The 21,179-nt window shown below is 38.5% G+C and overlaps 3 protein-coding genes across 4 annotated transcripts; all 3 read right to left on the reverse strand.

Moving 5' to 3' along the window:
• Positions 1-1,036: 1,036 nt before the first annotated feature.
• On the reverse strand, positions 1,037-2,786 carry nmba (neuromedin Ba). The gene is made up of 3 exons (XM_089116450.1): positions 1,505-2,786; positions 1,237-1,420; positions 1,037-1,138 (listed from the first exon to the last, which is right to left on the reverse strand). Exons 1-3 carry the CDS (start codon positions 1,668-1,670, stop codon positions 1,075-1,077), a joined length of 414 nt encoding a protein of 137 aa, XP_088972576.1. The 5' UTR covers positions 1,671-2,786; the 3' UTR covers positions 1,037-1,074.
• A 102-nt stretch (positions 2,787-2,888) lies between these two features.
• On the reverse strand, positions 2,889-6,075 carry sec11a (SEC11 homolog A, signal peptidase complex subunit). The gene is made up of 6 exons (XM_039684315.2): positions 5,889-6,075; positions 5,359-5,468; positions 4,658-4,807; positions 3,683-3,802; positions 3,462-3,519; positions 2,889-3,246 (listed from the first exon to the last, which is right to left on the reverse strand). The coding sequence occupies exons 1-6, from the start codon at positions 5,937-5,939 to the stop codon at positions 3,196-3,198; spliced, it is 540 nt and encodes a 179-aa protein (XP_039540249.1). The 5' UTR covers positions 5,940-6,075; the 3' UTR covers positions 2,889-3,195.
• Positions 6,076-6,998: 923 nt separating this feature from the next.
• znf592 (zinc finger protein 592) lies at positions 6,999-16,242 on the reverse strand. 2 transcript variants are annotated; one of them, XM_039684023.2, is made up of 9 exons: positions 15,391-16,241; positions 12,998-15,194; positions 12,175-12,353; positions 11,898-12,071; positions 11,658-11,802; positions 9,272-9,547; positions 8,566-8,678; positions 8,333-8,474; positions 6,999-8,254 (listed from the first exon to the last, which is right to left on the reverse strand). In XM_039684023.2, the coding sequence occupies exons 2-9, from the start codon at positions 15,173-15,175 to the stop codon at positions 7,802-7,804; spliced, it is 3,660 nt and encodes a 1,219-aa protein (XP_039539957.2). In that variant the 5' UTR covers positions 15,176-15,194; positions 15,391-16,241; the 3' UTR covers positions 6,999-7,801. The 2 variants fall into 2 exon arrangements, with proteins under 2 accessions (XP_039539957.2, XP_088972580.1); XM_089116454.1 differs by having other exon boundaries at positions 6,999-8,474; positions 15,391-16,242.
• Positions 16,243-21,179: the final 4,937 nt, after the last annotated feature.

The following is a 21,179-nucleotide window of genomic DNA, read 5'->3' on the forward strand; positions in this document are numbered from 1 at the left end:
AGGAACAAAAAGATAAATGCACTCCAACATGGTAATTTTGTTTGATAATCTAATAAATTATAATGGATTGCACACTGATAGTCTCTTTCAGATAAAATTCTATAGGTTTGCTAAATAACCTTCCAATTTAAAGAAAATTATTATTTATTTGTGGGCCAATTTTATCTAAAGATAAAATTAATCACTTTAGAAACTATTTTGAAGGTTATTTCCCCTTCAATAAAACGTTTAAGCATAGGCTATTTTTAGCCTATATCATAAACACAGCATTCACACTCATGCATATAAATAGTCCTATGCATAAATAATAAATTGTATAATAAAAATGTAAATAATAGTAATATTATTAGGCTATTATTCGTTATTAAATGTAAGAGAGAGAGAGAATAACTACCAAAATATTTCTTTGTTCACGGTGATGTTGCTGTTTAGAGTATAGGCTATGGATCATTCTGACAGGACCTATGTGCATGTGATGAATACACAGACATCAATTCTGAATTTAAATTGCTTTTCATATATTTATATTGGTGCTTAAACATTTCCCCCAAATACCTGACCTCACATTACCAACCGAAGAATATTTTAAAGGACTTTTCAAAATTTTAAAAATTACAAAAAGCATTTCTTACATCTGTTTACAAAGGCTCCAAATCCCTGCGCGCATCAGGGAACCCCATGGGAACGATAAGCTGCTTTGTACCACATCCATGATCCGTCCACTGTGGTTTTATTTCTATGAAATGTCTTAGTTGTTCATTTGAAAAATAAAATATGTAAGAGGATTAGGTAAAATGACCATCTAGATTACATCTGTAACCATATTGCCGAGATACGCAGTTTCTTATTTAAAAAAATATTTTAACACGTTCATTCATCCATTAATCCATTCACTCATTCACCCTCTGATTTTATTCTTTCAGATATCCAGACATTTGAATTTGTGAATATTTAGTGCACTTTCTGCAGTAAAATAGGCTACATTAGTTTTATTAATAAGCCTGATGACAAACATTAAAAGAAGACTCCAATATCGTACAGTTTGTCAAATTAACATTTTATTACAATTGGGAGTCATAAGTTAATTATTTCCAACGTATAGCTTTTCAAAAGCTTTACAATGAAGTCTGTATCTTGAAAAAAATAATAAATAAAATTAGGCAACAATATCTACATTTTTTTTTTTAATCCTGTACGTCGTGTTGTCCAATTCTGTAAATAGCTCTGATCACCTGGTTATAAACATCTCGTGTCCCTTTTGGTTGTTCAAGCTGAGCAACTTTCAACAGCTCCTGAGAGATCATCTCCCTCAGATCCTCGGAACTCTCTGATTCTCCCACAGTATTCCTGAGAAGCTTCGAGGAGAACGGAGAGTCCTGCGGCTGGCTGGTTGAAATACTCTTCTTGCCCATGAAATGACCTGGAAGAAGACATAAAATAATGCTGGGAAGTTGTTTTAATAGTCGTTTTTAACTGCATGAGCAATAAACGATGTATAAAATACCTGTCGCCCAGAGATTCCCACGTGGATGCACTTTTATTTTCGAAACTTTATTTCGCAGCTCCGTTAAATCGAAACTCACAGATGTGCTTAAGGATATGTTAAAAAGCATAATGAGAGCGAATAAGAGGCTATATTTGCAATGTCCATCTTCAGTTCTCAAAGCCATCTTCTCGAGTAACTGTAGGTGGATTCCTCGGTTGAGATTCACCTGGTCGCGAGCTCTTGCTGATGTTCTTCTGCAGGCGGTATTTATGGGACGGGATGGCAAACGGCTCTGAGGTCATAGTTTTAGTCACTGAACGCACATAACGACAGCGAATGTTTAAATGAGGATAGGAAACGATATGTGACGTGCGTAGGCTGTGCGCATGCAAGTTAATACAATTAATAGAACGGTAAAGCGTTTTGAGGCGTTGGGAATTCATAAATCATTTCAATATTATGAGTCGCATGTGTGACTGTAATAAACACGAGGAACTACTATGACTTATCAAGATTTATCCATGGCTTAATTTGCTTTAAAGTCTGGTTTACGTGAATCCTAATAAATGCCTAGTCGAGTTAACAGATCTAAAGGCCTAATACGAATAAAACAGTATTTTCTAATCATACATTGAGGTAAAAGGGTCGCTTTTTAAATATTTAATTTTGGTATTTATGATTATTCACATCTTAAAGGCTATATACGGGTGTCTCCTAATAAAACCATACAATAATAATACTTTACAATGAGAATTTAAAAGGATAGTTCACCCCAAAATGAAAATAATTTAATACTCGCGTTTAAAACAACATGAGTGTGAGATCCAAACTCGTAACTTTCGTTTGTCTTCAAAACACAGATTGAATTTAGGCTTTTCTTCACATATAAACATTGATTACCGAACATAAATTGAAGCTCAAATATGGCTAACACGAGAATGAGCCTCGTTGGTTCTTGCTGAAGCTCAAACGTGCTGCGTAACACAAGAATGAACCTCATTGGTTCTCGTACATCAAGCAAACATGCTTGAGCTTTCGTTTACCACAACTGATATGTTGATGAATGTTTATATGTGAATGAAAGTTCAATTTGTTCATCATATATACATTTGAAATGACATGAGGGTGAGTGACTAATGACAGAATTTTCATTTTTGGGTGAACTATCCTTTTGAAAGACCTAATGTAATGCATGAATAAGATGCACATTTTCTAAGCATACATATAGGAAAACAGATTTATTTGTTTATATTTCATTTTTATATTTATGATTCACATATTAAAGGCTATATAGGTGCGACTACTGATAATAATATAACAATACTTTACATGTGAAAAGAAAATGAACAATAAGGATGAATTTATTAAAAAAAAAAAAAAAAAAAGAGAACACACTTGAGAATTTCACTCAACATTTTAATTCAATACAAAATTTAGCCTTTAAGAAAGAGTTAGACAGATCTTGACATATGGTGTACAAGTACAGCTGTAAAATCAGATCAAACAAACCCCGAATTTGGTATGCATGGAAAATGAACAAATACAAATTCTTCCAGTACTTGTGTTTGCACTGTCATTGAAGAGAGAAAACTTTGATAATTTGACCTTTGTCTCTAAGTAAGTGTAAGTGTAGAATTTTCACAAAAAGACACCATAAAAACTGGTCACAAGAGGGATGTGTTCCCCGACAGCATAACTCTTGAAAGTCTTCATTCTCTGTGTACTAAAACAAACAGCCCGAGCAAACAGAGTACAGCATACTGTCAAGGAACAAAGAAGACGTGTTAGAACAACTGCAATGTAACAACTTATCACTTAAATTGCCCCCATTATGCTTTTTTCAGGTACAACCTTACATGTAGTGTGAGATATAGCTGTTTGTGAATGTAAAAGGTGTGCAGAGTTTAAAGAAAACCTTTAAAATACCATAATAGGGGCACTTTAAACTTGATTCATTACATATTGCATGACATACCTTAAATTTGGGGTAGTCATTCATCAAAATTGTGACAATTCCGATGTAAGGCACAAACCTGTCATGGAGGAAGAATGATCAGGAATGTGGCAACATACGCAAAGCAATGCAGGACATGGAATAGATTGATACTTCCATTACTAGATCAGATTTGTTTGCGTAAATATGTCTAAGGATTTTACTACTGTAAATTATTATTGTACAAATCATCAAGATCTTACCCTCTTGCTCTGCCCACCACATCTTTCTTCTCCAACCAGTGCTGTCCCTGCTTGTAAAGACCTCGGTCATCCACAGAATTATTGTCACCTTTGGTCAAGAACTTGATATCGCCATTTTCCCTGAAATCAGTAGGCATTAGTGTTATTGGAAGGAAAAAAAAAAGTGTACAGAAAGTCGCAAAAGGGTATACACTCTAAAAATAAAGGTTCTTTATTAGCATTAATGGAAGAACCTTTAACATTAATGGAACCTTTCCATTGCACAAAAACGGTTCTTTAGACTATCAAAATGTTCTTTACAATAAGGAAAAAACAATTACTGTTTGTATCTAAATAGGGATATGCTAGAGTCTAATTAGATCTTTTTTTTCTGGCATGTTATATGTTAAGCAAAAGTCCTTCTAAGCCTACTTGATGGAGTGTGTAGCTTTTCCTTTCTCAAACAACCATTTAAGAAGACACACCATGGCCATATTCCAAATTTGACTGTCAAGATTCTTCAGGCTCAAACTGTGAAAGAATGGTTGGAAGGGAGACTCAAGAATCATTTTCACACATGAATTGGCACTTCTGAGTCTAGACCTGGAAATAAATCTTGTGATGTTATTTCCATCAAGAGGTGCATCATATCTTTCACAAGATTGTGTATTGCATCTATGCAAGAATCCAGCACAAGTATCCTCCAGCACATCACAAAGACTTTCAATGAATTTGAGGTCTGGGCTCAGAGTCCGAACCTGATGAATCTTGACATTGTCATCCTGGAACACAAACATGATGTGTTTTTCTAAGCTACACACTCCATCAGTTAGAACTGTTGCCAAACATATAACATGCTAGAAACATAAGGATTACAGCTATAATGATCCAATCATCGACTCAGCATTTGCCAATATACAGTAAATCCAAACAATGACTTTTTTTGGCCAGGCAGTCTATATACCACATTCATTGTGATCTTATAAGAATACTCACTTTTCGTGAATTTTTAGCACTCTGTGTACAATGGGAATTTCTCTTCCTTCAATCCTGAACACAACAATCTCTCCCACTCTGATTGGATCTTCAACACGATTTGTGAGGAAGAGGAGGTCTCCTCTATGAAATGCAGGCTCCATGCTTCCACTGCAAAAAATAATAAAATCAATACTTTTATAACACTTAATTGCCCTAGACATGCGCATATTTATTGTCCCGTGCAGATCTTAAAACATGCTTCAATCAATTTTAAAGTCTCCCTGCAGGTTTTATATTTTGATACCCACCAAAAATCCGCTATTAAGACATTTAAAAATTAAAATATTACACATTCATAAACAGAATTTTGAAATCGAAACATGCAGGTTCAACAAAAAAATATTGACCCAAGTCACACAGCAATCAAAAACAATGCATGCATAAAGAAAGGTTTTCACACAATTTTTCCAGTGCATTACTATGACTTTTCCTGTTTTTTTTTTATTAATGCATAAGGATATTGAAAACTCACTTTAAGATTGTGACTTGTTACAACAGTTCAACAAAAAGAGCTTTAATGTTTCTGTAAATGAAGGAATTCCTGGAAGGAACACTGTCATGTAAAAGGTATCAGACCATTCTGCAAAAATTCTTAACATCACAAAAGTCAAAGGATTTGGTATGAGAGTGATGAGCCGACTTCCTACTGATGTCCTTACCTGAGAACAACCACAATCGGGCTTTCACTTCCAGTTACAACCATCAAGCCTTTCCAGATCATCAAGGCTGAAGATACAATCATTCCAAAATTTAGCACCTGATAGTAAAGCTGAAAAACACAACACATGATGCCCAACATCAGCTTTTTCTGTCTCCCAGAGTCCCAGTATGATAAAAAATTATATTGTGTGTTTTTAGCAAAGAGGATGCAGAATGCAGACGTTTTCAGTCTATTGGCTTAAAGTGAAAGTATTGTAGCAACTAGTATTCAAATGAAATAGTTAGCAGATAATAACAGAACAGCAGCTGTTGCAAAAAGCCGACTTCCGTTTATATTGTCCTCTCCATCTGCTTAATAACAGCAATATATGTAAACTCAATCAAACCATCTTTTTTTATCTTTGCAACTCGCAATGAATAGCATCAATACGTGTAGACCGTTAAAACCACTGTCATTCAAGCTGACGTGTAGTAAGAGAGAGAGCAATGCAGAGGAAGCACCGAGCTAACTGGCTAAAATAATACACACCTGACGCTTATTCATTCGCCGAACATCGTCGAGGAAATCTAATGATAACATCTTGTCTGTAAGTTAAATATGTATGGCAAAAGCCAACCAAAAACAATTGCAAAATTATAATTTTGGTGCATATGTTTCGCCGCCACTGCTGTTAGCGGATGCGCGACGACTCTACTGGTTGCGTTACTTCCGGTAAGAAAAATGAGGGGGTGGCAAGTTGAGAGAACTAACGTTAGGTTGTCGCGATTTAAAAAAAAAAAAGGATATTATTTGTAAGATTATACTTATTTAGCTAATATATAATTAAACTAAAATTTCAATATTATGAGTATGATATTTTCATTTTGTACGAGCTCTTGGATAAACGAGTAAACAAAATAAAACATGCCCTCCTAGGTCAATGTCTGTATCTTTCCAGAGTTTGTGGAAATGTTCCCTGGCTTTTTTGTAGTCAGTACTAAAAAAAAATTATATATATATATATATAATATATATATATATATATATATATATATATATATATATACCCAATCCTGAGAAATATTCACTTTGGTAAAGAAGTAGTTTGTCACACTCAGTGTTGGGTGTAATTAATTACTTAGTAATCCAATTACTTTTCCCTGGAAAAAGTAAAGTTAGGGCTTACTCTTAATTTTTCATTTAATTAAATTAAAGTCAGGCTACTTCTGATCTAATCACATTAAATACTGTATAGACTATAGCAATTCTATATAATAAAAATGTAATGTTAAAATGTGTTTTTAATGTAACTTTCTCCCTTTAAATACTTTGGCCAGTTCAATAATAATGAATGCAAATGTATTTTAGTTGATGTTAAAAGAATCAAGATTGCAGTTTTGTGTCTATTGTTAAACTGGTCGAGGTTGAAATGGGGTTCAGAAAGTGATTACAAGTAATACAATAGTTTTTAGAGAGTAATAAGTATAGTAATCTAATTACTCTTGAAGATGTAAACTGGTCACACTAAAATAATCAACATTTTAATCTGAAACATTGGTGAAATAACTAAGAAATGACAAAAAAAAAAAGTTATCTAATAGCTATAGTTATCATTTTAAAGGCCCCCAAAACATCAAATCTCTGCTATTGCACAAACTGTAAAGTTGAGTCTCCGATGTCTTTAATATGTAAATTCTTTTTTCCATACAAGCATTTACAAAAGTGCTAAATTTGATTGTAAGAATGGCTCATTGAATATAAATGAGTAATCTACATGGAATGAATATGAAAATATATCTTCTCTGAGTGCAGATACCTGGGTTTAAGTGAATACCTTTCAGAATAATGTAATCTCCATAGTAGCAAATACTGTTACAGATGTTTAGCTTTGTGATACAATTACACTACCTAATAAATATAAAATAAACATCATCAGACATGCCCTTCCTTCAAGACCAGCACATCATAATCACATCACCAACTATTGACCGTCAAAGGGACTTCAACATTTTTGGTGACCCTGAAAACAGCCATAATATTACATGACTGTCCCACTTATGGCTACGATATGTAACATACATAATATTTCCTGCATTGTAATGTACCCAAGACAGATTTGACATGGTACATGAACAAAAACATACAATTGCTATGTAAAGAAACATTGAAACACACTGACATGAAGCTTTCGCAATTACACAAAAATAAATTATGATTATCCACATACATAGGATGAACATAGAAGCAGTAAAAGTGACAATTACTTGCATGAATGGAACAGTTAAGTTAATCCAAATAATGCAATAAAACATTATTTAATATATGTGATACATGTGACTTGAGATATAGTATTTGACTGTAAGGCAACACGTTTTCAGTACCCCATTTATAAGCTGCATTCTGCGATCACATGCTTGCAATTAAGTTGATTAGCAGCTTTCCACTGGAGTCCTTTCTTCTATTCAGTCTTTTTCTTCCTCAAATCCACTTGTTTCTGATGCCTGTGTGTTGTTGCTGTCTGTGGGCTCGGTGTGGGGTCTGCATTGCTCCTCCACTGTGGACAGACCAGTCTTTTTTGGCAAAAGAGGTACAGTTTCATCGCTCAAGTCTGTTGAGTTTTCTCGGCCTTTCCCAGTATCCTCATGCTCCTCTGGTTCTTTGACCTTGTGTACAATGAAGAGGTGTCTGCTGAGTGCTAGGTGAGATGTGAAACAAAGGCCGCAGTGTTGGCACTGGGGTGTGTCGCTATCGGTTCTGTGTTGAGGTATGTGTTCCTGAAACTGGGCCTGGTTTTCAGAGGTAAAGCCACATTTGGCGCAGCGATAAAGTGGCTTAGGCCGCTTGGCAGGGGTATTGTGTGATGTTCCCTCATTTTCTGCAACTCCATGGGCCTCCTCTGCTCTTCTTTTCGGCCTCTGAAAGAGGAAGTATAGATGTACACGCAGTACTAAAAATGTTCCTATAAAATAAATAAATGAAGTATTTGAGATTACCTGGCCTGTGGGTTTGCCCACTTCCCGAGATGCTGGCTTTGCCATCTGGCTGAAATCTGGGTTCTTGATTCCATGCATCAAGCTGATGTGGTTCTTAAGCATAGAGTGTTTAGTGAAGGATATCCTCTCATTTGTACAGTACCTTCAGAATGCATCAAGAAAGATACAAATCAAGGTCGCACTCCTCCAAACAAACATATCTTGATGAAACTTTAATTATATAGCGGTTTTACCAGCATGTGTAAACCTTCTTTTTCCCATCGTGGTCACTGCGAATGTGTCGTTTAAGACTCAAGGGTGAATTAAATGACCTTTCACATTGTTGACAAGGATGCCTCTTTACAGACTGCAAAGAAACATGAACATTCAAATCACAAATTGACTAGAGCAAAAAAAGGAGTACTAGTCATTTAATCAAATACAAAATACACACGTACTGTGTAAGACACTGCTTAAAGGAGTAGTTCACTTTTGAAAAAACTTTTGTTGATAATTTACTCACCCGCATGTCATCCAAGATGTCCATGTATTTCTTTCTTCAGTCGAAAAGAAATTAAGGTTTTTGATGAAAACATTCCAGCATTTTTCTCCATATAATGGACTTCAATGGGAACCAAACGGTTCAACGTCCAAATGACAGTTTCAGTACAAACTGCAAACTGATCAAAGGGTCTTATCAAGCGAAACTGACTGAAACTGACTGTTACAGCGAAACTGAAATCGTCTTTTGGACCTTGAACCATTTGGTTACAGGTGAAGTGCATTAAATGGAGAAAAATTCAGGAATGTTTTCATCAAAAACCTTAATTTCTTTTCGACTGAAGAAAGAATGACATGGATATCTTGGATGACATGGAGGTGAGTAAATTATCAGCAAAAGTTTTTTTCAAAAGTGAACTACTCTTTTAACTTCATATCGATTGAAGGAAAGGATCTCACCCTGCCATGGCTGGTCTTCATGTGATTGACGAAGGTCTCCCTGTCAGGGACCCACAGGAGGCATTCTCCACAGGTCCAACCAGTGTTCTTCATGCTATCTACAGCACTTGACTTCTGTGCAGCAGAACTCTCTCTTCCCTTCATGCTGGCTTCCTTAACCGGTTTGGTCAACCGTGGTTGGGAGTTTTCTGGTGACAATTTATCAGAGAAAGACATCGTCTCTGTCTTTTTAGGGTTTTTTTCAGCTTCACCTCTGAAAACGCCACCATGAATAGCCTGAAGATGAAAGAGACAATTTATTTCACTTTCTGAATGTGAATAATTATTTCAATATCTAAATGATATAAATACACAACCACTTTTATTCTGATAGAAATGAGAGATCATTTGTACTATGAAAGTACAAAGGCATTTGAAAAAGCAGTGGCAGATTAAACGGTCAAAAATAAATGAAAAAAATAAATTCTTTCGCCGATGCAACCATAAAAAAACAACACACATCTCTCCTTGCACTTTCATTCTGCCACAGTATTATACTAAAAATTATTTTTCTATTTATTTTCCGTTTATCCTGCTATATAAACAGACCTCATTAATAAGAATTTCATATGCTTTCTCCGTGTTGACAGTATGCATTCTAAAGTTACAGCATTTTGTCTTATCTTTTGTTAAGAGTTATTGTAATAGCCAACCATTGCTCCAACAAAAAAAAAAACAAAAAAAAATAAGAACCATGTGTCACACAGAACCACCATCTGTCATTTGCAAGCACCCCCACTTCAAAAGACAGACTCTCATCTTGACTATTACATGCCTCCCAGCATGCAATCAAACTCATGCAGATTATGAGGAATGCTAAGTCACACCTAACTATAAGTCTCACCGAGTCAAAACTGCATTGTTGAGAGAGAAAACATTATAAAGAAGATTTATTATAAACGCCAAGCCCAAATTAATTTATTTAAAGCAAAACTGAAACTATCAGCGTTTGGGAAATACGCTATACAAATAAACTTTTGCTCGTGAATTTAGCATGAATCCAAATGTGTGTGCGTTGTGCATGTTTTGCGACCTTGACACTAATTGGATTATATACAATGCTTTTGATTACATCACAGCATTTTGCAGATAATTAAAAAAAATAATAATAATAAAAAAATATATTCTGGAAAATATGGTATATATACAGTATTAGGTTTATTTAGACCCCACTTATTTGCATCTGTACAGGAAGTACTTAATTCCTAGCAGATAATGTTCTAAATGGTCTGCTTGCCATCTGGTGAACACAACAGTCTCATAGCAGAACATCTGCTAAATGTCTGAAATGTAAATGTCTTGTAGTGTCATTGACAGAAAACGATGTAGAAAATGTGTATGGAATGAACTCACACCTCCTTCCTAACACTGAATAAATTATTCAGTGAAGATTTCCTTCAATAAGTACATTTACATGCATCTATAATCTATATAGTGCCAGTACTCAATACTAGCGGCACTGCAAAAAGGTTAGCAGTTTGCACCGTTACATTTTTAAAATGTAAAGCTGTCCGGAGTTTATTTTCTCTTTGTCGCCATCTCTGTTCGAAATCTGCAATTGCAGTTATTCGAAGAATTACTTTTTTACGAAGCAACTTTTTTGGAAGTATGAGCAACATAAGAATTTTCACCGGAAAATGTCCTCTGAATAAGTGAGAAACATCCACTTTTGTTCAGGTTCTGACATTGCAGTAAATCGCGCTGATTAAATCTAACAATCGCTTATAAGTTATCGTATCACGCAAAACCATGCAAATTATAATTTGTTCTCAAATTGTTAATGTTAACAACGTCAGCATTGCGTGACTACAGTACATGTAATGTCTTTCCGATCTGTATCCTTATTTTCGCATGGACCGTTGCAGTCTCTTTTTTTCTGTATCCACTCCCAAAGTCCGAACAAAGTCGATTGCATTTTACAACAAGTGAATCTGTTGTCATTGGTGATTGTTGTTTGAACCTTTCTGGATCCGCCATCAAATTGATAAGTTTAATTATATCAAGTGCTGTGAGAAAGGCTATAAATCTCCACCTCCAACATTCTCACTCGCAATATAGCCTACTAGCCGAAACTCCTACTTTGTTTACAGATGTGACGTAATGACGCAAAGACATGCTCGAATCTCCCACAGAAATCCACCAGTATCACTGGAATTAAAATATTGTTACAAGTTAACCGCTTTGAATCGAGCTAACGCAAGCAGATAGTTTTGAGCACTGGCTGGTTATGTATTTGCTCAAATATGTATTTTGGATATTTTTTAACCCCAAAAAAGCTACGGACTGCAGCTTTAAATATCGACTTGGTAACAAAGAACCAGTAATTTTTCACAACCCTAAAACAAACCTTAAAATGTTGCACCAAAAGTAGTTTCTCTGGGAAGAATGAAGTGCACTCTGGACACTTGAACACACAAATACGGTGATGAAAATGTTGATACAACAGCTGCTTCCTCTTAAAGACTGTTTCACAGGAACACTTGTAGATCATCCTGCACAGAATAAACCAGAAGTAACTCCTCAACAAAGTTCTAGGAACACTTAGAGTATTATGATGACAGTATAACAGATCAATAGATGCACTTACTGATGGCTGGGTTCCCTGCCGCCATGCTTGTTTTTTACATGCAGCAGACAGCCGTCAGAAGTTTTGAAGGCTACAGGACATTTAGTGCACTTATAGAAGACCTGACAATGTTTCTCCTCAATGTGAGTCTTCAAGAGGGACAGTGACATGAAAAGCATTTCACAATGCAGACACCTGAGGGAAATTGCATTTGAGTGAATCATTGAGGGGAGAGAGAGAAATGACAACAGATTCACAGAATGTCATTGGCTTAGAGGTCACAGTTCAAGGTACTTACGAGTAACCAATTTTACGGGCAAAATGGAGACAATTCTCTTTCACATGCTTCTGGATGTCCGCCGAGCGACTGATTGCCCCACATTCAGGACAGCAATAAGGGGATTTGTGTGTGTGAATGCGTTGATGGGCCCTGTAGCTGCACTTGTTGGGTAGCAGCATTGAGCAAACCTTGCACATCTGTATTTAAAGAAAGCAAACACAAGGGTCAATGACACAGAAGAGTGTCCATCCATGACGAACGCAAGAAAAAATCTCTTAATCTAGTTTCAAACAAGTGCCAAGTTCATTATTTTATGGGGTTATCAAGATTGACCATCAAGTAAAAAGTAATAATACATCTTCCTTACATCTTGAAAACAGGTTTAACCATTAATTTCAACAGTTTAGTATACTTTTTGAAATGGTTAAAACATTTTTTTTTTATGTCAAACTATAAATGATTAAAACACGTTTTTGGTGGTCGCACCACATTAGAACTAATCCTGCCTAAAAATGTGAATGATTTGATGTTTTAAGGAACTTGAAAAGACCTTGACAGAAAGTCACGAGGGTCTGCAAAAGTCCTTTCAAAGATATCATTTCCTGTTTTATTTTTTTCTGCATATAGTTCAAATCACATGACTTGATTTGTTGGACAAACTTTTTAGTTTCTAAAATAGAAAGCAGTTCCTGATAAAAGATTATGAAAAATAAATTAAAAACATCAAAAGAGGTACAGTCATTGTGTGTGTGCATTGGATTTTAATGTTTTTTTTTATTTATTTTAAAAATGTATTTTATGACCTATTTAAGAATGTAGTAGTAATAATAATATGACTCACCAGACCTTCAGCCTCCGATGATCTCTGATAATGACCTGCAAGTGCTGTGTAGTCTGACATCTGTTTATTACAGTCCAGACATTTGAATCCATGTGTAATAACTTTGTCGGGATAAAGTGGCAAGACTGCTTGGCCTTTGGATGACTCGGTGGTGTTGCTCCCGCAAGGGATCTGAGTCACAGACTGCTTAGGTTTGGTGGGTATCAACATATGGTCAACAGCAATGGGCTTCATGAACAACTGAGTGCACTGCATCACCATCCCTTTGTTCTTGTGTTCACGAGCATGTGCCAGGAGAGCACATTTGTTGAAAAACACCAATGTTTTGGAGCAGTGTGTGCATGCGACTTCAATATGCACACTCCTCCGGCTGTAATGATATGCAAGGCTCTTTTCCAGCCCAAACGAGTCTCCACATTCTAGGCAGCAATAGCCTTGTGGTGGGAGCTTGATATTGGTGCCTGGTGGTGGACTCAGGTCAGGAACATATGTTGGCACTGGGTTTGAGTAATTCAACAGTCTGTTTAAGGTTCCAGCTGCAGTATTTGAGACAACAGCTCGTGTGTTTGGGGAGACTTTTTTAACTTGATGCACCAATGGTACAGAACTGCACACCATTGATGATGATAAATGAGAGGGCTCCTGTCTGTTAGTGGAAGACCTTGCTGTAACCGAGGCAGCCACGCTATGTGGGACTAGATTTAGGTTTGCTAAATGTAATGCCTTTGGAAGGTAGTTTGTATTAGCAGAAGAACCCATCTGAGCAGAAGAAGCCTTCCTTTGCTTGTTTCCACCATGTGTTGTCTTTAAGTTATGACTATTATTCTGGGTTTGGGGTTTCTTTGAGCTCCTTACCAATTTCGGGGTGGATTTGCTCCCCAACAAAGCGGTCTTCGAGGCTTCCTGATTTCCATCTTCAAAAATGACCTCCGAAATGATTTCATTTGACCGATACACAGGCAATGTTTTCGAGAAGGCATCTTCAACAGAGGACTGAGATGGCGAAGACCCAAACGGTGACGTGAGATCTTCGGTCTCAGAGTCTGGCAATATGCTTGTGACGGTGCGTTTGATTTCTCCAGATGAGGTTTTGATTGTCTTTATTCTGACTCGTGGGATGGCTGGAGGCGAGCCAGTAGCAACAGCTGGAGATGCTTTACCACTGCTGTCACTGCATATACTTATTGGGCTGTCAGGCTGTTTCACGAAACGTTTCACCACGTCTAGAGGACTTCTTGGGCTCCTTGGCGAAATAGGTATTTTTGGACTAATTTTCATGGTCTCTTTTGGGGTAACTGCAAAGTCCCTTGAATTAGTTTGCCCACCAGGATCCTTTTTAGCATTTAGGGCTACTAATGCATCAAGACAAGAGGACAATCTGGAAGAATGAGCTTTGTCGCATCGACCGGAAGAAGGACTAGTCGCCTCAGGGGTTGAATATGCATTTGTTCCACAATCTTGGATGCAGTCCCTCTCAGTCACAGAATCATATTTTTTTGATGAGCCATCATACTCGAGATCATCCACACCTTTTGAACCATGATTTCTTTCATTGCACTTGTCTGTCAAGCTGGATGCATCTGGATTTCCACGACTGTCTAAAACAGGAAGAGCCGAAGATGTAAAGAGTGAATTAGACGAGAAGTACGATGTCTCTGTAGATTTTGGACGGTCATTGATTCCATTGCTTTGAATGTCTTCAGATTCCGGGCTAGATATTGGGCTAAACTGAGGCATAGACGCTGATTGAGTGGGAACTTTTTCAGCTTTGTAGAGGGTGGGAATTTTTTCCAAAGAATGTCTTGTACAGTCCCCATTGACAGAGGAGCTATCCAGCCTTGGATAGCTAGAGAGATGTGTCTCCAGTGAGTCTGCAGAAGTTTTGAAACCATTTTGTAAAAGCTGCCCCAAATGAGAGCTCTCCTTCTCCACAAGATTTTCATAGGAGTTCTGACGACTGGTGTTCTTTACTATAACACTGACAGCAGGGACATCAGTTGTAGGCACTGGGTGAGGGATCAAAACTGTGGCATCCATACACATCTCTGAGTGCTTCAGGTGTCCCTCTCCCTCATCTTGATTCCCATGAATGGCTTCTTTGGCATCCAGACTGGTCGCATCAGGGATGTCAAAGGCAGCCAAGAGATCATCAAAATCAGGTGTCTTCATATCACCCATGATTGAAGGTTTTCAAAACCTGAAGCAAATACAATATAGAATGAGAATTAAATCAAATGATATGCAGGCCACATACAATCAATCTAAAATAATTGAATGCCACAACTAAAGATATATTATATAAACCCCATACAACTTCATTTATCATCCTAGATCTATAAAATATTGAATTGCAATGATGACTAAATACAAAATAAAGATGTAATAGTATTCACCATTTGATTCCTGGTTAGTTCATCTCAGCAGTTGTTGGTGTCCATTAAACTTGCTGCTGTGGACTTTCATCTGCATTACATTGACACTTCCAGGAACTTCCATAGTAGCCAGCCAGCTCAAAGACTTGTTTATGGAGACTCCTTTCTACGCCATTTAACATAATACTACTGTATTTGACATAACCACACTCCTGTTTTTTTCTTCCAGCCAGTGAAATATTCCTCGGTATAGTTAGCCTGTCACCATGGCTTAGATTAGTTTAACCTGAAACCTGTCGAAGAATTTGTTTTAGACCGATAGTACACCCTTTTACAGGCATTACGTCAATAAAAGAACACATTAATCTACAGTTATGGGCTTTTTGTACGATGATGTTGGAGATAGATGTTGGAGATAGCTTTAGCTTATATGCTAACTGAGAAAACAAACCTTCGGCAAGCTAACAAACCGTTCAAAACATCGCTAACAGTCATATTGGTACTATTTCATTCCGTAACACATGACCGGTCCTTTCTACAGTGTTTAATGTTAAGACAGAAGAGAGAAATGAAGAGAGCAAAGCGGTTCGTGTTGACAGAAGCTTTAGCTGAGCAGTCGGGTGCGCGCTTCTCTAGCTGCTTGCATCCCTGCTCTGTAAATAACGCAAACCTGCGGTAATACTTCAACAGTCTGCGGTCTACAGCTAAACAAGCATTTAAAGCAACATTTTAAATGCCATGCAAATGGATGAGCAAGTCAGCGTAAGGTATGTTTGATTTGTGAGGTTCATAAAAGTGAGTTGTTTACAGTTGCCCGCTGTCTGCTAGCTAACAGCTCTCTCCCCTTCCTGTATGCTTGAGAACCCCGCTCAAGGCTCAACGCCACACACGGGCTGTGGCTCAAATCCTCGTGAGCTGCCTATATAGACAGCATTTGTGAACAGGAATCTTTGAGCATGCAAAACGCGCATATGACAAGCAAAAATGCAGTTTATGCGCAACCACAGGCACCTTAAACTAAGAGTGTTTACATGGACAAATTACTGGAAAACATCTCTGACCGGTGCACATGGATTTCTTTGTTTTTCCTGACCAATCTTTACAGGCTGGCTAATACAATGAAGATGGCCATATTTTTTTTTTTTTTTGCCATATTAGCATAGTGAGCAAATAAGACCCCGATTATTTTACCATGATGTTTTCATTAAAAGTTTTTTTTAATTCATTTGTATACATTTCTATTCAACATTATTATCAATCAAAATAATTGGTAGCCTAACCTTAAATTTGACATTTTTGAAATATAGGAAATGTTTTTTCTGTCACATAGGTTGATCAGATATAAAGTTAAACTAAAACAGACTTTGACAGGGTGGAAACGTTTTTACTGAAAACATTCTCAAGAAACTGCCAAGATAAAGGTGATCAGGATTAGGGTTAATTGTGCTGATGAAATACCATTTCTTTTGAAACATTTTCTTAGAGCATAGCCTGGTCTTTTCACCCACAATGAATCCTATTTTGCCAATACATATATTGACAAAAAATACTTGCCTGTAAGAGTGATAATAAAAAACATCAATGTTTATGTGCATGTTTATTAGCAGGAAAGACACTTGACTGATATTAAGAAATAGCATGACATGCTTGCGATCCAGCAAAGCACATAAAATGCCTTCATGAATGTCCGTTAATGTGTTTGGTACACATTTGACCTTCAATAAAATGCAGTGATGCACAATTCGAGCTATTAAGCTACAAGTGTGCGTCATCTTATTTTAACTAAAAGGAATTAGGCTCCATTTAATTTTATGACTGATTTCGAGTTTCCAAGAAAACAGTCATATATTCCACATATTGTCTGATAGTCTGGTAGCATTTAATTTATTAATTCTGTAAACTTCATAAGCTTGAAATGGGAGCTTCAGTCTACTCTATTGAATGCATAATATACCAGTTTAGGGTCAGAATGGCACTATATTTGACCTGAATTTGAAGTTAAAAGGAAATCAAAGCTGCTTATCAACAAAGACAACATCAAAGACCAAAACGTTCAGTCTTCAGGAAATGTCCTATAGACTTATTGTAGATGAGCAAACACTCTAAAAAATCTGTCTTCCAGATGTAAACACGTTCATCAAACAGACGTCTACATGGTATACGTGTGCTATGCTCAGATTGTTGTCAGTGTGAGTTTTTATTACTGTATAAGTGTTCTGTATTCAGGCATATAAGTAACTTATATTGTACAATGTGCAACAGTGGCATCTAGCGTCCAAACTGTCTAAAACTGGTACACTAAAAAAATATGTTCATGATTTGTAATCACAACATATTTTCTTTTGTCAAATCAACTTAAATAATTTATGTGATTCAGATAGCATAATATTTTTAGTTCCTGATGATTAAATCAATCTCCTTCATTTTATTAACTCAATTTGTCCATTTCAATGAACTTAACAATTTATGGCAACTAGGTTACTTCATTATTTGCACTGATCAAACTGAGCACTGTTTGACTGTTGTAAAAATTGAGAGGGATAGGCGTCAATAAGCCTTGAGCTTCAGCCTATACCCTTTGGTTTAATCAAAATTTATGTTTATGATGAGTTGAATATTTGTTGCTGTATATTTGTTAATGATAAACCAAATGAAATGAAATGAATGAATGAATGAATGAATGAATGAATGAATGAATGAATTTAAAGGGTTAGTTCACCCAAAAATGAAAATTAAGTCATTAATTACTCACCCCCATGCTGTACCAACCCCGTAAGACCTTCGTTCGTCTTCGGAACACAAATGAAGATATTTTTGATTAAATTTGAGAGCTGTATAACTACCACATTGGCTCCTAAGGGACTGCCTCTTGACGGCCCAGAAAGTCAATGAAGAAAATGTTTAAATATCCCAAGTGACTACCGTGGCTCAACTATATGTTTATCAAGCGACGCGAATACTTTTTGTGCGAAAAAACAAACAAAAATAACGAGTTTATTCGACTATTTCTTTTCTTCCTTGTAGGCCAGAACGAGAATTCCTTAGATTTCCACGACGCATGCGCGAGATTTGCGATCTGCTTACACCAGCTTAGATCGCAATTCTCGCGCATGCGTCGTGGAAATCTATAAGGAAGTCTCGTTCTGGCCTACAAGGAAGAAAAGAAATAGTCGAATAAACTCGTTATTTTTGTTTGTTTTTTCGCACAAAAAGTATTCGCGTCGCTTGATAAACATATAGTTGAGCCACGGTAGTCACTTGGGATATTTAAACATTTTCTTCATTGACTTTTTGGGCCGTCAAGAGGCAGTCCCTTAGGAGCCAATGTGGTAGTTATACAGCTCTCAAATTTAATTAAAAATATCTTCATTTGTGTTCCGAAGACGAACGAAGGTCTTACGGGGTTGGTACAGCATGGGGGTGAGTAATTAATGACTTAATTTTCATTTTTGGGTGAACTAACCCTTTGAATTTAAGTTAAACCAACAATATTTTTTTACAGTGTAGTGTTCGTACACCTCACTGCAGTGCTGTCTCTTTTTTAATGCTTTATTTTTTAAAACTGCACTTCTTTAATTCTGCTAGACCAGAAGGACATAACATCTCTTACGATTATAGATAATTATTGGACCCAGGAGTAACAGGGACCGCCGATAAAGTTGTATGCCGACAAACTGTATGCTGCTTACATTGAACAGTAGACTTAAAAGTATAAGTCTGAAAATACTTCATTCTTCAGGTATATATTGTGTTTTGGTTTTCATGTTTTTTGTTTATCTTGCTTCAGGCACGGCGATGGCGCCATGGACATCCCAGCTCTATCCCTCCATCCATCCCAGCTCTAGCCCTCCACTTATCCCAGCTCTATCCCTCCACCCATCCCAGCTCTACCCCTCCATCCATCACAGCTCTAGCCCTCCATCCATCCATACCAGCTCTATCCCTCCATCCATCCCAGCTCTATCCCTCCATCCATCCCAGCTCTACCCCTCCATCCATCACAGCTCTAGCCCTCCATCCATCCATACCAGCTCTATCCCTCCATCCATCCCAGCTCTATCCCTCCATCCATCCCAGCTCTAGCCCTCCATCCATCCCAGCTCTATCCCTCCACCCATCCCAGCTCTACCCCTCCATCCATAACAGCTCAATCCCTCCATCCATCCATCCCAGCTCTAGCCATCCATCCATCACAGCTCTATCCCTCCATCCATCCATCCCAGCTCCATCCCTCCATCCATCACAGCTCTATCCCTCCATCCATCACAGCTCTAGCCCTCCATCCATCCATCCCAGCTCTAGCCCTCCATCCATCCCAGCTCTACCCCTCCATCCATCACAGCTCTAGCCCTCCATCCATCCCAGCTCTATCCCTCCACCCATCCCAGCTCTAGCCCTCCATCCATCCCAGCTCTATCCCTCCACCCATCACAGCTCAATCCCTCCATCCATCCATCCCAGCTCTAGCCCTCCATCCATCACAGCTCTATCCCTCCATCCATCCATCCCAGCTCCAACCCTCCATCCATCACAGCTCTATCCCTCCATCCATCCATCACAGCTCCATCCCTCCATCCATCCATCCCAGCTCCATCCCTCCATCCATCACAGCTCTATCCCTCCATCCATCCATCACAGCTCTATCCCTCCATCCATCACAGCTCTAGCCCTCCATCCATCCATCCCAGCTCTAGCCCTCCATCCATCCCAGCTCTACCCCTCCATCCATCACAGCTCTACCCCTCCATCCATCACAGCTCAATCCCTCTATCCATCCCAGCTCTATCCCTCCACCCATCCCAGCTCTACCCCTCCATCCATCACAGCTCAATCCCTCCATCCATCCCAGCTCTACCCCTCCATCCATCACAGCTCTAGCCCTCCATCCATCCCAGCTCTATCCCTCCACCCATCCCAGCTCTAGCCCTCCATCCATCCCAGCTCTATCCCTCCACCCATCACAGCTCAATCCCTCCATCCATCCATCCCAGCTCTAGCCCTCCATCCATCACAGCTCTATCCCTCCATCCATCCATCCCAGCTCCAACCCTCCATCCATCACAGCTCTATCCCTCCATCCATCCATCACAGCTCCATGCCTCCATCCATCCATCCCAGCTCCATCCCTCCATCCATCACAGCTCTATCCCTCCATCCATCCATCACAGCTCTATCCCTCCATCCATCACAGCTCTAGCCCTCCATCCATCCATCCCAGCTCTAGCCCTCCATCCATCCCAGCTCTACCCCTCCATCCATCACAGCTCTACCCCTCCATCCATCACAGCTCAATCCCTCTATCCATCCCAGCTCTATCCCTCCACCCATCCCAGCTCTACCCCTCCATCCATCACAGCTCAATCCCTCTATCCATCCCAGCTCTATCCCTCCACCCATCCCAGCTCTACCCCTCCATCCATCACAGCTCAATCCCTCCATCCATCCCAGCTCTATCCCTCCATCCATCACAGCTCTAGCCCTCCATCCATCCCAGCTCTATCCCTCCACCCATCCCAGCTCTACCTCTCCATCCATCCCAGCTCTCTCCCTCCATCCATCCCAGCTCTATCCCTCCACCCATCCCAGCTCCATCCCTCCACCCATCCCAGCTCCATCCCTCCACCCATCCCAGCTCAATCCCTCCATCCATCCCTCCATCCATCCCAGCTCTCTCCCTCCATCCATCCCAGCTCTATCCCTCCAACCATCCTAGCTCTTCTTCTCCATCCATCCCAGCTCTATCCCTCCATCCATCCCAGCTCCACCTCTCCATCCATCCCAGCTCTCTCCCTCCATCTATCCCAGCTATC

The sequence above is a fragment of the Pimephales promelas genome, chromosome 10 (genome assembly GCF_988280905.1).
Source record: "Pimephales promelas chromosome 10, fPimPro1.hap1.1, whole genome shotgun sequence".
In the NCBI taxonomy this organism is placed as follows: Eukaryota; Metazoa; Chordata; class Actinopteri; order Cypriniformes; family Leuciscidae; genus Pimephales; species Pimephales promelas.

What these genes read in the sequence shown, in the direction of transcription:
- nmba (XM_089116450.1), bottom strand. Translation starts at nt 1,670, where the DNA reads ATGGCTTTGAGAACTGAAGATGGACATTGCAAATATAGCCTCTTATTC. An exon ending in TGGGAATCTCTGGGCGACAG is followed by an intron (nt 1,421 to 1,504) that starts GTATTTTATACA and finishes GTCTTCTTCCAG; the next exon opens with GTCATTTCATGGGCAAGAAG. An exon ending in GGGACACGAGATGTTTATAA is followed by an intron (nt 1,139 to 1,236) that starts CCAGGTGATCAG and finishes TTATTATTTTTT; the next exon opens with TCAAGATACAGACTTCATTG.
- znf592 (XM_089116454.1), bottom strand. Translation starts at nt 15,175, where the DNA reads ATGGGTGATATGAAGACACCTGATTTTGATGATCTCTTGGCTGCCTTT. An exon ending in GCCCGTAAAATTGGTTACTC is followed by an intron (nt 12,072 to 12,174) that starts GTAAGTACCTTG and finishes AATTTCCCTCAG; the next exon opens with GTGTCTGCATTGTGAAATGC. An exon ending in TTTTGGTGCAACATTTTAAG is followed by an intron (nt 9,548 to 11,657) that starts GTTTGTTTTAGG and finishes TTTCATCTTCAG; the next exon opens with GCTATTCATGGTGGCGTTTT.
- sec11a (XM_039684315.2), bottom strand. Translation starts at nt 5,939, where the DNA reads ATGTTATCATTAGATTTCCTCGACGATGTTCGGCGAATGAATAAGCGT. An exon ending in GGCGAATGAATAAGCGTCAG is followed by an intron (nt 5,469 to 5,888) that starts GTGTGTATTATT and finishes TGTGTTTTTCAG; the next exon opens with CTTTACTATCAGGTGCTAAA. An exon ending in GTGCTAAAAATTCACGAAAA is followed by an intron (nt 3,803 to 4,657) that starts GTGAGTATTCTT and finishes TACTGATTTCAG; the next exon opens with GGAAAATGGCGATATCAAGT.